Source organism: Uloborus diversus, chromosome 7 (assembly GCF_026930045.1).
Source record: "Uloborus diversus isolate 005 chromosome 7, Udiv.v.3.1, whole genome shotgun sequence".
Taxonomy (NCBI): domain Eukaryota; kingdom Metazoa; phylum Arthropoda; class Arachnida; order Araneae; family Uloboridae; genus Uloborus; species Uloborus diversus.
Genome location: NC_072737.1, coordinates 139,263,561 through 139,280,019, shown reverse-complemented (window position 1 = coordinate 139,280,019; position 16,459 = coordinate 139,263,561). Strand labels below are relative to the sequence as shown.

Genomic DNA, 16,459 nt, shown 5'->3' with positions numbered 1-16,459 from the left:
GATTCATTCTGCGATTGCCTGCTGTTTTCGCACCCCAGCTGCGTTTCCTGGCTAGTATGGCAGCCTTCGGTGCCATGCCTTCACCTTAGGGGGAATATATTCTCTCGTCTGGAACCCATGGTTTTAACAGTGAACAGATCACATGCTACAAAAGAGGTGATTTTATCTCTTTCAACCGCCATTAGCCAGAGTCTGCAGCGCAACCTATAGTGTATTTGAATTGCGAATGGGAACATATGGTCGCAACGCATTGCTGAAGTGTTGATTCGCGCACAAATTGAAAAACTAACGGATGCGGAACAGGTCACAACTTTTTTGCACTAAGATGATTCGCGCACAAATTGAAAAACTAACGGATGCGGAATAGGTCACAACTTTTTTACACCAAGGTGATTTTACACAGCATTTTAGATCTCAAGAAAGATTTAAAGAGGTTTTTTACAGTTATGGCTTGTAGCTCTAATGCAACGACAACGTATAGTGATCAACGAAAGCTGAAAGCTAGCTCGTCAATGCTGTCAATACGACGGTCAGTGCGTTGTTATTGTGACACATGTATTTCAGTGTCAGGCTACAAATTTCGACAACTGAAACCTTTCTTAAGAATTAAAACGTTGGGTTAAATTGCTTTTGTGTAATAACTTTGTGACCTGTTTCACGTCCTTCACTTTATGACATTGTGTGCATTAAGCGTGAGACTTAGCTAGAAAAAAAAAATCGATGCTACCAGCTATTCTTAACGAAAGGAGATACTTCCATGTCGTATTCTGTATTTTTTGTAGTTTAAAATACAAATAGTTGAAACTTAAATTTACAAAACGGACTTTATTGACTGAGCTTTGTGGAGCTTCAAAAAGTTTGAAAAGCTATTTAATCGATGTATTGAATGCTATAACTTAACATCACAAATAAGTGCTGCCAATGTATTTTGATTTACTTAAAATAGTGAGATTGAGATTTTTAACTTCTATACATTGAACTTACCTGTAAATTGAGTGGGTTTACATTATTTATCTTTTCACACTGAGCACTACCACGTACATCAGGTTGTGCCATCAGGTACAGTAAAGATTTACCATCCAAGGTATAAGTTGGCCACAATATGTACACTTCAGCTTGTTTGATAGAACTTGGACCCTGATTACCAACCTGAAAAGATAGATAGCATTTAAAATTTGGTAAAGTAAGATACTTATCAAGGATTTTGTTGTTAGTTTGGGATTGTTTTAGAACTGACAGATTTTCAATTGCAACTGCAAATGACACAATGGCTCAATTTCTATAATATTTTTTAGAGTCTTTGTAATTTCAGGTCAGTCTATGGGCGGCTTGGATCCGAGTTCGGTTCTATTTACAGCATTTATGTCTTTTAGTTTATCGTCATTTCAAAAGAGATACCTACAAAGCTCACAGATGCGTTTGGAGGAGGAGTAGGTGCATATCCAGCGGCGCCCCGAACTTTAAATTTTGGGAGGGCGGAAATTCTCAATTTGCCAAATGGAACTCCAAATATCGCCGAATGATGATAATGTTGCCGAATGGAACACCAAATATCGCCGAATGATGATAATTTTGCCGTGTAACTCCAAATATTGCCGAATGATGACAATTTTGCCAAATGGAACTACAAATTTTGACGAATGATGATAATTTTGCCGAATCGTCACACAAAATTTACCGAATAAAGAAACTTTTGGAAGGTCCCAGTGACCTATCGTGACCTGTGATCGGGGCAAAACTGCACATATCCTGCTAATTCAGGAGGGGTGAAGTTGTTGAGTATTGACAGTCTAACATATATTCTGTCGCCTGCAAACACATAGCCTCGCATGGACTAACGTTAGGTATTTCACAGTCCCTGCTTGGAGTTCTACTTTCACAAGCAACTAATAAAACTAACTACATTTACGTTCCACACTAATGTTATAACATAATCAGCTAAAGATATCAGCAGAAACGTGATGTCATTGGAACAGCAGGTAGATTTTCGCGTCCAGTGTGTTAAATAGAACTGCAGTAAAAAATAATAATTTTATCGATTGAGTTAGTTTTTATTGCTGTATTTACGCGGCAAGCATACTGCCAAGTTCTTCAGGATTACGTGTCACTTAATGAATATGATAACCCCAGCTATGACTCAATGAGGTCATAGGTCACAATAAATAAAACAATGTAAACATTCGTTCAATAATGTTTCGACCTTTACTTTGAAGATGTTAGTCAATTTCAAAATGCATAATGGGGTTAGTAAGGTATTCCAGTTCACGTTAGTATTGTTTTATTTTCAAGCTATCGGATTACGCATTGACCTGTTACTATGAGTACACATACTCCTTTAAGGAAATCAAGAGTAGTGTACACTAGTTTTGCTTTCGCCTAACAGTTCCCTTGCTCAGGTATAAAACCAGACAGGACCATATGGTAGGCGCAATAAAAATTTGATCATGAAAACTTGTGTTAGCTTTTTAAGACATGGCAGTTAGAGTTAAGATATATTTATTTATTAATAATATGTTTTGGAAATGTTTAACATGCAGGGAAAGGCTTTATTGTGACAAGGCTGAACTCGGTCCGGTAACTTAACTATTTTACTGGTAAGACTGTGTCGTTTCAGGGGAATGAAAAAACGAAAAAATTGTCAACAATGAAAGCTGCTTACTGGAGTTTAGGGTTAATCCACTGGAGTTAGGGTTACAATTTCAACTATCAAAATATCACCAAACAGGCAATGGGTTTCGTTCAAATGAAGAAGCAATTTTCACCCGTCATACCTTGACTAGTTAATAAGAAGTCTCGAAGCCTATTTCATAGTTGGGTGATAAATTGCAAATTATTGGAGCGACAGTTCACCGTTAAATGTGATGACGTCAGCAAGAAGGGAAAGCGTATGCGAATTGGGACGTACTTAATGCTAAGTTACTCTTCGGGCAATCGATAACAGAGTTCGGTAAACCCATTAACCCTCAAAAGACTGAACCAATCAAAAATTGAGTTGGCCTGAAGAGCACAGCTGTTTGCCGTAAAGCTGTAATAAACACGTTCTTAAAGCGAAAACGCATACAAATGTCAAAAACTGTCAATTCAAGTGTGGCCTGAAGTTTGGCAAACTTAACGTTGGTATTTAAGGAACCCTTTCACAGTAAAGTATGCATTAAAATTTTTGTATAAAGACTCAATTCCGTCAAATCAAATCTACTTTACAGCACTTATAAAAGCTTTTTTCTTCTTCTTTACTGTGAGAATCAGCCTCTTTTTCTATTTTTTCATGCGGTCAATTAAGCGACACACACAATCCACACTGCACACACGTACATGTTTTATCAAAAGAAAAAAATAAATAAGTAAAAAAAAACATGCACGGCATAAAAAGCAAGCAATAGCAAGACTGCAATTTACCTGACAATCTAGTAATTCAAAACTACACTTTCAAAGCATTACCTGTTCTCACTGTATGTACGTGTATTTTACTTTCTCGCAATTTATTCGTCCTCGGTACCTCAAATTAATCATTAATTTTATTTCGGAATAATTTGTTATTTCCCTGTTTTTTCCCCGTACAGTTTTACAGGAAAAAAAAAGTGTTATTTTTTTTGTAATAAATGACTAAATGCTCTATTTGCAGCTAGCTGCCATATTTAGTTATTTGCTCAATCTACGTATATTTGCAAAAATATGACATTTTTACGCTTTTTCTTTTTTTTTTTTTTGGTACTTTATTCCTGAAGTTTTTTGACTTTTAAATTCAAAATATTTGACTATAAGGAACCATTACGTATCAAAGTATGAAGTATCAAGATACTTCAAAAACATTTTGTACTTGTAAAATAATGATACAAATCGTCTACTTTATCAAAACCGATAGTATCTATTTATATATATATGTCGTCGTAACTCCTCAAGAATGCCAGAGAACTAACCATCGAACCAGGTATCGGAAGAATTGTAATTTTTCAGGCATCATGTTTAGGAAGATTTCCTTCCTGTACGACTTTAGTTAGCGGGAGATATTAATTAAAACTCCTAGATGGCAGTCTACCAATTTCTTCTTTTAGAACTTTCCATTTAAGGCCAGGTTTTTCTTGCCTCTTTTTCTGCTTAGAACGAAAAGGATTGATTGAATGGTTCAGTTACAGGCACGCGGCAGACTGGGAATCAGTGGCGTAGAGTCTAGAAGCAATACAGCAAAGCGATGTGTGATGCTGTCAATTGTGCCAAGGGTCTGAGGGGCGAACTGATAGCAACTAGACGTGCCTAAAGCATCCTAACGTGCTCGATAGGATTCAAATCCAGGGAGAGAGCTGATCACTCCATGTGCAGATTTGTTGCCTGTTGAAGATAATAATCTACGATGCGAGTCTTGTGTTGTCTCGTGTTGTCGTCCTGTAACAGGAAAGCATCATCCGGACCAGGCACACGGGCGCATATAAGTATTAAGGATGTCATCTCTACAAATCTGAGCGTTCACAACTCCCCCTGGAAGACCTCTGAGTGTCTACCTAACGAGATGCCCCCCCCCCCCCCAAACACAGACACTGCCGCTTCCGTATGCATCTCTTTCACGGATGTTTGACGGAAGATAATGGGTTCCAGGTTCTCTACACGCCAACTAGCGCCTAGTATCGCTCTTTATACTAAACCTTTCATCTGTAAAGAGAACAGCTCTGCACTGACCAGGAGCCAGCGGACGTGCTGTCCTGCTCACTGCAAACAGTCTTTCGTGGCCTGATGTGAGTGGCACACAAAAGGCTGGTCAACTAGCATACAGACCATCTTCGGGAAGCCTTCTAAGCATGGTTGATGTAGACACCAACCTTCCTGTGGCTGCAGCAAAGGAAGATCTGAGATGAGTTGGAACAGCAGTTCTATTCCTACTTGTGCATAACGTCAAATATCGGTCATCAGTGCTTGTCGTAGCCGTTGGCCGCCCTTGACTGAACCTCCAGGATGAGGAATTTGTAGTTGGAAATCGGCTTCAAATGAACCACAGAAGAAGTCACATTTAGCCATCTGCCCTCTTCTGTTTGACTTTGTCCTGCCTCGTGTCTCCCAATGGTTTTCCAGCGTATTTCTGCAAACAAATGGTGCCTAGAGGTCATTGTTACAAATTGGCAATCTCAGATTTCTTTTGTCCATATCACAGCAAAATTTGTAGACTTGCGATCAAACATGGACTTTTATGCTCCTCGCAGATGACGTATTCTGATTGCAGCGCCTCTAATTTGCATATTGTAGTTTTACTCAGCAACTCTTACTTGGCAACACTTTCGAATTTTACAACGTTTGGGTAATTTCTGAAGTAACTATCGCTATTTTTGTGATAGTTTCCTTAATTTATGGTAACTAGTGCATATTGACCCCCTGCGAAATCAAATCTTGGCTTACACCACTGCTGGAAATAGAGTGGCTCTAGATTCTAGGAGTGCGCCAAGCTGAAAGTTAATTATAAACAATCTGATGCCCAGAACATGCCTCTAGAAAACTACAGGGTGTCTGAAAGAGACGGACTGTTTTCAAAAATTTATAACAGGAAAATTGTTAATGATATATTAATAATTTTTACAGGAAACTCATGTGGTGGGCCGTAAGTTTCGCCCCCCCCCCAACAGTGGCGTACCCAGGGGGTGGGCTGATAGGGATACAGCCCCCCCCCCCCCCCGAAATTTTCAAAATTAATTATAAAAATTATAATAAAGAACAAGTTTTTTTTTTTTATGATGTATTTTTGAAATCTTACATTCGTATTGATATCAGAAAAGCGATACATGAACTTTTCTTAGCTACAGTTCATAAGTATCCCCCCCCCCCAGCTCAAAGACTTTCGAGCTCAGCCCCCCCCCCCCCCGAACTGATTTGTCTGCGTACGCCGCTGCCCCCCAACGTTCCAAATTTAAGTTCCAAATGTTGTCAATAGATGAAGCTGCAGCCTCTACGTCAAACAAAATTATTGGAATTCGACGATTTTTCCTCCGATTGCGACATATGGTTGCAGCCACGGCAGACATTTTGAAAATACTGTTGTGCAATTTTGTTTATTAAAAACATTTTTCGAAAAACTATGATGTAACTTTCTGTCTTTCTTTGATTTACGGTCTCACTACCTGCAGCGCCATCTATTAGAAAAATTTTGAACAAAATTTTGAAATTTTGGGGGACGAAACTTACGGCCCACCACATGAGTCTTCTGTGAAAAATATTTTTTTATCATTAACTATTTTATTGCTATAAATTTTTGAAAATAGTCAGTCTTTTTCAGAACACTCTGTAGTTTAGGAAATAAAATCAATATACCTGAATACCAGTATTCCATATTGTTCTAAACTTACTTCATAAACATGAGTGACTTCCGGTCCAATATCTGTTTCACGAGTTTTATTGCTCACAATTTCTTCAGATTTATTATACGTCACAACTTCTGGAACAGATATCCTGCACAGATACAATAAAACATTTTCCGATAAGTTTATTGCTTCCAAATCTTAAAATGAAAAAGGACACTGTATTTTAATTGCAGATTTGTGTTACAAAATTTAGTCACGGATGCATGGACTATGTAAATCAAAACTTTTTAAATAGAATTTTTATCACTTGATTTCTTTACTGAACGATTCTATTTACACAAGTCGTAGGATTTTACAGAGCAAATTACTTTTTATTTTATCTTCCAATCACAACTTTTGCTTTGATACGATTATAAACATCTTATTCTAAGAAAATAGCGTAATATACTACATCATTTTCCCCAAATTATTTCTGCTACCACCAATTTATTGGAAGACATTATTAATATCGTTACAATAATGGGATTAACCAGTCCAATAAAAGAAAAAAAAAAATGTTTTGGAAGTTGAAGAGGAAAAAAACAGAGCTGCAGGTCTTTATTTTTTTAGCTGTAGTAATTTCTAGTGATAATTAAAATTTAGAACACCATTTTAACTTAGGGATAATTTCTATCATTTCGTTGCCAGATTTCGGTACAAACCTTTCGATTTTTGAATGAATGCTGGGATTAACTTCGCTATCGTTTTCGAATTAGGGGTCACGTGACAAATTTGATAGACTTGGGGAATCGGATGCGATTTCGCCCACGTGATCGGAAACGACAGGGGGATGAAATTCGAACAGCTCGACATCGCCCTATACATCACGATGTATATAGATTAACTTTGTGGTTTTCAGTTAAATTATTGCTACTGAAAGATCCGAAAACACTACCTAATTATGTACTTACATTCTGAAACGTAGGCTTTTTCTTGAAAAATACACTACACTATCACACACAAAATGGGTAGTTACTTTCTGTTTTTTAACACTACAATAAAGTCCCCGAAAACTTGGCACAATGTGAACAGAAAAGTGGCCGATAAGTGAAAATGCCGATTTATCGAGAAAGCACGAAAAATAATTTTTTTCGTGATAAGATAAATAAATACCTTTGTGCAGAACAGTAAAGTAAGAAAAAATACAACGTCAAAAAAGCACAAATTGCCTATAACAGCAGGCACGTGTTTCGGCGTTACAGGGAACGCCTTTTTCAATGCAAAAATAATGAGCTTATGGATGAAAAGACATCCGACAAAAGCCAAGCGGATTAGCCAAACACAAATGAGAAAATTATAAACCGATAAGGAACCAATAGGAGTGCTTTTTTTGATGTTGTTTTTTCTTACTTTAATTTTTTTGTGCTTAGTTTTTCGACCCTCCACGGTGTGGTTGAGTTTTCTGGATTCGGCCAGGTCATCGAATGCCGAGTTTAGGGGACTCTATTGTAATCTCATTGAGAATGAAAACAACTGCGACAGACTTACCCTCTCACAGCTAAGGATACTTCAACTCGAACAGGAAGTTCGATAAAATGCTCGTTATTGAACAGGGGTATCATTTTTTTCAGCATTTGTACTAGAAAAACATAAAATGTGCGATTAAAGCAGAATTCAATTAATTATCTTTTTTAGAACATATTACAAACTTTAAACTTATTTATTAAATTTTGATCTTTAATTTAAAAAATGCAGAAATAAATATACATAAGTTTAAAGATATCCAGTAATTTTTACTATGTACCTGTTGACTTTCATTGCAAATACGAGATCACTCGTCGACGAAACAACTCGGGAAGGTTCTAAGAGAATTTTGAAGTTCAGCTGAGAAATAAAAGACAATAAGTTTTGCAGTAACAAAGATGGCTTTTAGTACAGATATATACAAGTTTGAACTAAAATTATATATTTTATTTACAAAGAATTACATCGAAGTTCAAAGATTTCTGCAACTTTATTGGTCAAACTTTACAATTCTATTGATTTTTACATTAACGTACCCTCTGAATTCAATGGTAATCTTCACACTAATTGTTACGTCTGCTTAATTTAAAAGTATGGAGAAGTTTCCACGATTTTTTCACATCAGTAGCTACTGAAATGTATTTATCATTATCGTTATTCTAATTTTGGTTTTAACAACTTGTCAGTTATAATGGTTGTTATAGTTTCAGACGAATTATTGATTCAGGTTATCGTTTTGTATCAATTTATTTCACAGAAAAACTAAACAATTCAGATTGAAAATTTTCTTACCGTTTTATTCGCAGGAAGAGGATTTCCGATATCACACACTAATTCGTTGACTCCAGTGATTTCAGGCCGTGCTCCACTGCAACTTATAGGAAAATCCTAGAGAACATAAAAACGAAAAGTTTATATACATGCATATAGTATACATTTCAACTGTGGATAAAACTAAGCAATTTCATTTATGTTCTAAAGATTCATCGCAGGAATCAGAATCGAGCTTTGTGAAGTTTAAACTGACTATTTTAAGTCCTAAAAACGCAATCATTTTGTTAATATATTGCAATATGGTCAGTCAAGTTTGGAAGATAGGGTAATTTTTTCATAAACCTAGAAGCCTAACAGATTCAACAGACTCTCATGAAACGATATTGATGCATCTAATTCTAAGTTTAAAAATAAAAAAAGTAATAAAAACTTGAACTCGTTTTCGGACAAATTCGCAACTCCAGAGCTCGAATACGCTACCTTGCGGTGATTAATAATACTAAAGAAAAAGGTAAAGCATTCCATTCCACGTGTTTTCTTTGGGGTAAATTACATTCTTCGGACTTATTTGCTTTTGTGGCGTAATGTAATTTCAGAAGAATAGAAAAGAAAGCTTCCCACTAAGACGATAAAAAATCGATGTCATTCACTAAGCGTCAAAGCAAGTTATAAGTTACGGCATGCGTTTGTTTTACCTTTTTCATCCGCCATTAAACAGTGGCTGCAGCGTCCCCTCTAGTTTATTGGAGTTGTGAATAAAAGTTTTCAAAATCACGAATTACAGCCAGACGATTACTCAACACTTCTAAAAGTTATAATTTTTCACAAATTTCAATTGTCTATTGGTAAGTTTGGAAAATAGTTTAATTTTTAAAAACCCCAGAAGTTCATGACAGTAATGAACTTTAAATATTATTTTATGTCAGAAAACAGCTGAGCTTCCAATGAGTTTTAACGTAAAAGTCAAAGTTTTGAGTGTGTTCGCGCGCGCCTTGTGTGCGTGTTTTCTTTCTTTCTTTTCTTTCTTTCTTTTTTTTTTTTGAATTAAATATTCAACGAAATTGGAAAGGGTCATGTGACTATTAACTACCAATCTCAATGCGGATGCCAACGACACGAAATAGAGAGGTCAAATTTTCGATGAAGCAATATCAATTAGAAACCCTTTTGATTGCTCAAAAAAGTAAGGAAGAGACTGAAAACGCAATTGATTCAAGGAATAAAATGCATCAATTCCGCCTGGAGATTTTCCGATACTCAGAAAAAGCAAAATGCGCATGCAAAATGGTTGATAACGCCTGTTTCCGGTAAACAAGAAATTTTATCCTTTCAAAAATGCTAACAACTTACCAAAGAAATTTAAAATTGACGTTCAGTACTTACGAGTTTTGCTTTGTCAATGTTCACGTAATTGACGTCCAAAGGCATGATAACGTAAAGCATAGACTCGAAAGCATCTTCGCCGCCATTACGTATCGTCATGTCAAGTTCGAGTCTCTTCTTGGTTCCAATAGAATATTGGTCCATATTTCTGAAATAAAAAGATATTAGACTTACAGGTTTAATATATGAATCAGAATTTGCAACAGTAAAATTTGCTTTCACTGATAACTAATGATGCTAATGTAAATTAATGGTCATAGGATCTGCGAGTCACTGCGACCTCCCAAAAAATTCCACATTCGGCAAATTTTGCTCACGATTTGGCAAACTTGAAACAATATTACAACATTGAGATTCTTCTTTTTCTTTTCTTTTCTTCTTCTTTTTTTAAACATATTGTTTTTTAATGATATCCAATATTTCTTCTCATTAAATGTTATGTATGTGTGATATGTGTGCATGCTCGTAGCTTGTCATCCCGTTAAACCGGAATTTCATTTGGCAAAATTCAAATTTTTCCCCCTCCAAAATTTTAGTTGAGACCTTCTTGGGAGTGAGAAAAGCCAGGTTGAGCTGCGATTTCAAAATTTTCCCACAAACATCGCTGGCGACGAACACTTTGCATTTCTCAGGAGGTAACTTTTTAAGTTCCTGCTTCATTTGTGAGTTATCACACTAAAAACAACAATTTCAAAAATGACGAAAAGTATTCAAATTTGAACATATCGCGATTTAAAATGGCTCCGACTGCGTGGAACTCAAATTTGAAACCATCAAATACTCAAATCAACATGTGTGCTCATTTTTGAGGTATTTATCCTCATTTTTGAATATGTAATAATTTTAAAACTGAGTATTATATACTCATTTTTGAGTATAAAATAATTCAGCACACTATTTGGAAACATGGGTACTCATATTTGAAACAAAAGGTTTCAAGAAAATTTGAAAGCATGACTGTACTCATTTTTGAAAACTTCATTTTTTTCAGTGTAACTAATATTATTTGAGTATCTAGCTAACTAATGCTATTTGTTTTTCTCAAATACTTTAAACAACTTGAAATCTTCTTAAAGTATACATCTTATATCGTTCTTCTCACAATATAAATCAAATTAATGTTTTCAGATTATTTTGTCATCTCAAAATTAGAGAAGCAGGTTAACGTCATTTGAAAAACGGACCCAACTTTTATGTTACAAAGATAGATTAAATCATTTTAGAAAATATCTTCTTCTCTCCGTCCTCATTAAAAAGTCAGATAACTTCTCTTTGAAATATTATTCAACTTTAAGCTATCAGTTTCAGGATAGCAACAATTCATTCTGATATTATGCAAATTTCATGATTTTCTACGCCAGAAAATAACATTTATTATAGGAAATTTAAGGACATTATGTAAAGCTTGTTTCGAAAGAAGTATTTAAAATTAAAAGCTTTTTACAAAATATTTTTCGGAAGATGTATTTGAAATTAAAAGTTTCTTAGAAAGGCATTTTTTTGGAAAAACGTATTAAAAATTAGAAGTATTTTAGTTTTTCCGATACCCACATTTAAAAGTAAAAGTTTTTTAGTGATTATAGCCAAAATTAAAAGTGTTTTAAAAAGACATAATTAAAGTCAAAATATTTTTAGAAATACTTTTTTTTTGAAGTCATATTTATGGTAAGTGAACATTGCACTTGGCCATTTATTAACTGGTTTCTTTATAAGTTTAGGAAATTTGTGTTAAAATTTTTAACTGCCTAATTTAGGCATTAACTAATCATCCTATACCTTATAACACTGACACATGCTTAAAGCAAACAAATAAAGAACTATGCTGAACTGGAACTCAAACTCAATTTTATTTTAACTATAATGGGGTGGTTTCCTTCAGTCAAAAGTACTACTTTTAGTCATTGAAATGGATAGAATGAGCAAAAAAAAATACATAGACCCAGAAAATACTTCCATTTTCCCAACAGTTTTTTTTTTAATTAATTTTTTAAAATGTCTGATTTTTCAAACAAGGCATGGTCTTTATGACGTCACAAATGATGCAATTTGGCGCATCTTTCTACTTCGTTTCCACGTTATGATAATCAAGGAGCGAATTAAAATTGCGCTCTACGCTTACTATCAACCATATCGTTGCCAATACACGTGAGTAAAGATGCGAATTAAATATTTTGTTCTGTGAATGACAACATTGAATGGCATTTCATCATTTGTGATGTCACACGACAGAAGTGTAAACAATCAAAGCGCAACGATTTAAGTAATTTTTTTAAAATATTAAACTTAAATAAATTATTTAAAAAGTGGTCAGATCCTATGTTTTTAAGCATGCTCTTTCAGAAAAAAATACTTTTAAAATTTTGGATACGACTCCATTTCGGAAATTTCAATATTATTGAAATCATGCATTTAGGTTTTTTGTTCAATTTGAGTGCTTAACTGAGTGTTAAAAGTATAATATTTTTTTTCAATGTTAAGAAAATACTTACGACACAGCGAAAAGCTGTAGATCAGGAATGCAAATATCATCTTTGCCACAGTTTTTCTCAATATTCAGCTAAAACAAAAATAAAAATTAAATACACATAAAAATTTAAAAAACAAAAACAATTAGCCAACCGAAGCAAAGTTGCTTACAATAAATTGTGAAGCCAATTATCTCATTAATTAAAACAATAAAATAATATATTATGCTTTAGCAGTTTACTTAAAAAAAAAAAAAAAAGCAAGATTCGAAGTTAAGTGTAAACTCATTATTATTAATACTATGCATCAAATGCTATTAACAATACAAAAACCAAAGGAAGGTTACAAGAGCTGATCAAAATGATATGATACTCTCTTTATTAAAGACAGATTTTCTATCACTAAAATATTAGATCTAATTTTTGAAAAGTGAAAACTTCTTTTTGCGTTACTAGTTTAAAATAGAAATCTACATAATAAAAACAAAACATTTATTTTTTTGTAAATTTCGTATCAATATTTGTATTGAAACGAGCTGATGTGTACCTCACATGACTTCCTTTTACTCCAATTTAATGTCATTTTCCCATTATTGACAATTTTAATGTGATTCAATAGTTTACTCTCTAAATATCACCAACAGTGGCCAAATTGAAACCAAATTTTAAAAAACAAATCGCCAAATTTGTCGCCAAGTTGGCGACAAAACTTGGTGACCAAAAGAATGGCGATATATTGACAAGTGTCCGCCAAATTGTAACATCACTTGACTTTACATCGAAATTAACAAGGATTTTCCCCCAAAAAGGGGCAAAAGACCCCCTAAGAAACACTCGAATGCAACCAAAAAAGGAGGTGCACAACTAGATCCCACTAGAAGTCTACATACCAAATTTCAACTTTCTAGGACATACCGTTCATGAGTTATGCGACATACATATGCACATACGCATATCCGCACATACATACATACGTATACAGACGTCACGAGAAAACTCGTTGTAATTAACTCGAGAATCGTCAAAATGGATATTTCGCGTACCTATACGTTCTTAGGCACTTATGCACGTGTGGTAGAGTCGAAAAAAAAAAACTCATCATTCATTCGGGGGTGAGTAAAATGGAAATGAAGGTCGATTTTTGAGTGAAAATTTTTTTGCGAATACAATAAGTTCCTTGTTTGTAAAAAGGATTTAAAAAAAAGGAATTAACCACTCGAAATGCTCGTAATTGCTGCTGGAAGCGTGCAGATAAATGTGAAAACCAGACAATTGATAAAATTTTGAATTTACATGTAATGAAATTTTAGTTTGAATGCATTGACCAATTTGGAAAAAGCTTTTAAGCTTTCTGTCGGCCGTCCTTATGACTGCCTGTTGTTTTTTTAAACAGCATTCTTCTTTTTCAACATTTGGTATTCCTTTAACCACCGCTTTTCCTGCCGAGCTACAAATAAATGCTTTTAATTTCCTTTTTAGCCTACTTTCCCAGTAAAAATCAGAGAAAGAAGAAAAAAGCATGAAAGAAGGCTTAATACATCTTAAAAATATTCCGAAAAACAAAAAAAAAAGTCAAAAATAAATAAAATAGTTAGATAAATATTGAAAAATTAAAAATTGGAAAGTAGGGTATTGAGATGGGGAAAAATGTCTGTCGGTCTGTCTGTCTGTCTGTCTGTCGGTCTGTCTGTCGGTCTGTCTGTCGGTCTGTCTGTCTGTCCCCCCCTAATAACTTTTGAATGAATAGTCCGATTCGAACAAATTTTTTTTTGTTAGAAAGATCTCGGCGAGGACATCTCATTCCCATAATTCATTTTTTGATTTGAACAATTTTTCGTTCAATTTTGAACAGTTCAAAAAAACTTAACATTAGCGCCTACGGGGAAATTCAAATCAAAAATAAATCTTGAACTTAGAAGCGAAGTGACTTTAAACAAACTTTGTAGGGAAAAACTTTTGATAAAAAACATGTATCGTAAATATCTTTTTGATTTGAACAAGTTTTCGTTCAATTTTGAACAGTTCAAATCTCTTAACATTAGCGCCTAAGGGGAAACTGAAAGTCAATATAGATTCCGAACTTAAAGGCGGATTTACTTCAAACAAACTTTGTTGGAAATAGCTCTTGAGGACCTACTCCCGACTCCGACTCCGAGAATTTATGGCCCCCCTACCCCGACTCTGACTCCTGTTCCCGACAATTAATCGGACTCCGACTCCCCGACTTCGACTCTGACTTCGTAGCTTTGGCAAACATTTATACACGGAGGACAAATGACTGACTCCGATTCTTGGATATTCGACTCCGACTCTTTTATCCCAAAATGAGATTGACTCCGACTCCGACTCCGCTGCTGTGGTTTTAACTGTGAAATAATTATTGTTGATATGATTTGTTTTTATTTTCACGCTAAAGTTTTAATTTAGATATTTAGTTTTCGGTGAATAAACTCGAAAAATATGCGCAGACGATTTTTTTTTTTGACAATGAAAATTATTTCTTTAAGTTGACATTTTATTGTTTTTTTTTATTATTATTTTGGTAAGTGCATTAATTCGTTTAAAAAATTATTTTCGGCAACAGGGGAAAAAGAAACGATTTTTTTAATAAGATGTATTTATTTTAATGAACTTATTATTATTATTTTTTCGTTTTGAAAGCTGTTAAAAAAAATTTGTAATGGAAAGAAGTGTATTAGCTGCTTTGTTTAAAAGGTGCTGCTATTTTATTTGTTCGTTTTTTTGAAGAAAAGTAAGGAATATTTTATTCCTAGAAATCAGCTTAAAATATTAAAAAAAAATATGTTTGAAAAAATTTGCGATTTTAGCTATTTTTGAGAATATTGATCAGGTACTAGAAAGTAGTATGGGTATACGGGAAAGTAGGCTCGTCTAGTTCTAGACGGAACTTCTTGTTATAGATGGATTTCAGAACTCGGATGTCTGAATATTCTGCATTTTTGTCTTTGAACGTACAGAAATTTTACAAACGATTTACCTTTAAATTTTAATTTTGAGCATGGGTATTTCAAGAGAAGAATAATTGAAACTGCTTTTTGTAGCTGAACATGGTCGCAAAAAATATTTGTATGACATAAAATGCCATGGAAATCTTTGTCTGGATCTCTGTCTGTTACGCGCATAGCGTCTAGACCGTTCGATCGATTTTCATGAAATTTGGCACAAAATTCGTTCGTAACAGAGAGGTGAGCACCCCGAAGCAATTTTTAGAAAATTCGATTTGGTTCCTTTTCTATTTCAATTTAAAATCCCTTCACCGAACGAATTACCATAACATGGAGGAGCAAATTACCGTAACATGGATGAGCAAATTAACATACAGTGCTGGCCAAATTATTAGTCTAAAGAGTTTTTTTTTATTTTTTGTACACTATTTGTACTAAAATACTATTTATTTTACTGTTAAAGTACAGTACATACTGTACACTGATTATTACGATATTTTAGCATAATTTATTGTTTGCTGGAGGCAGCACTATCTGCTTTGTTTATGTTCTTTGTTTATCTATCTACCAGGAACATAACCTCAATTAAAAAGCTTAAACAGTTCACTAGTTCTTTTTATTAGTGTGTTCTGTTATATTTAAAGTTAGTTTTAGGTAATTAGTGAGTGTGTGTATGTGAGTATATACAGGGTGATTATAATTAAAGTTCCACTTTCAAAACGCTGTAAAAATAAAACCACTGGTCAGAATGACGTCAAATTTGAACGGAACATTATCGAAGACGATGGAAACTTATGGCAGAAGAAAAATAAATAGTTGGAATTTTTAGCAATAGATGGCCCTGTAAGCATCATAATTTAATTAAATCGGTTTTTAATAGTCCTGAGGCCAAAAACCACAGAAAAAGGATCAGTAAAAATCAAATCGGTCTTTAATTTTCGTGAGACTGGCGCAAAAGATGTTCAATATGCTGTCCCCCGCCTGTTTTCTGAAACAAGTTGAAATCACGAAACAGCATGAAATGTTTCATGCTTAGAATGCGTTGCGCAATGCGTGCTTTCAGCTCAGCCAAGTTTGCAATCGGAGCATT

General features: G+C 34.4%; 1 protein-coding gene across 1 annotated transcript in view; it reads right to left on the bottom strand.

Annotated features, from left to right (window-relative positions):
* The window catches only part of LOC129225674 (integrin alpha-PS2-like), a 161,114-nt gene that overhangs the window by 20,262 nt on the left and 124,393 nt on the right, over window positions 1–16,459 (bottom strand). The window contains 8 exon segments of the mRNA XM_054860148.1: window positions 985–1,149; window positions 6,324–6,426; window positions 7,806–7,870; window positions 7,872–7,896; window positions 8,062–8,141; window positions 8,574–8,669; window positions 9,939–10,086; window positions 12,428–12,495. Coding sequence (XP_054716123.1) covers window positions 985–1,149; window positions 6,324–6,426; window positions 7,806–7,870; window positions 7,872–7,896; window positions 8,062–8,141; window positions 8,574–8,669; window positions 9,939–10,086; window positions 12,428–12,495 — 750 coding nt within the window.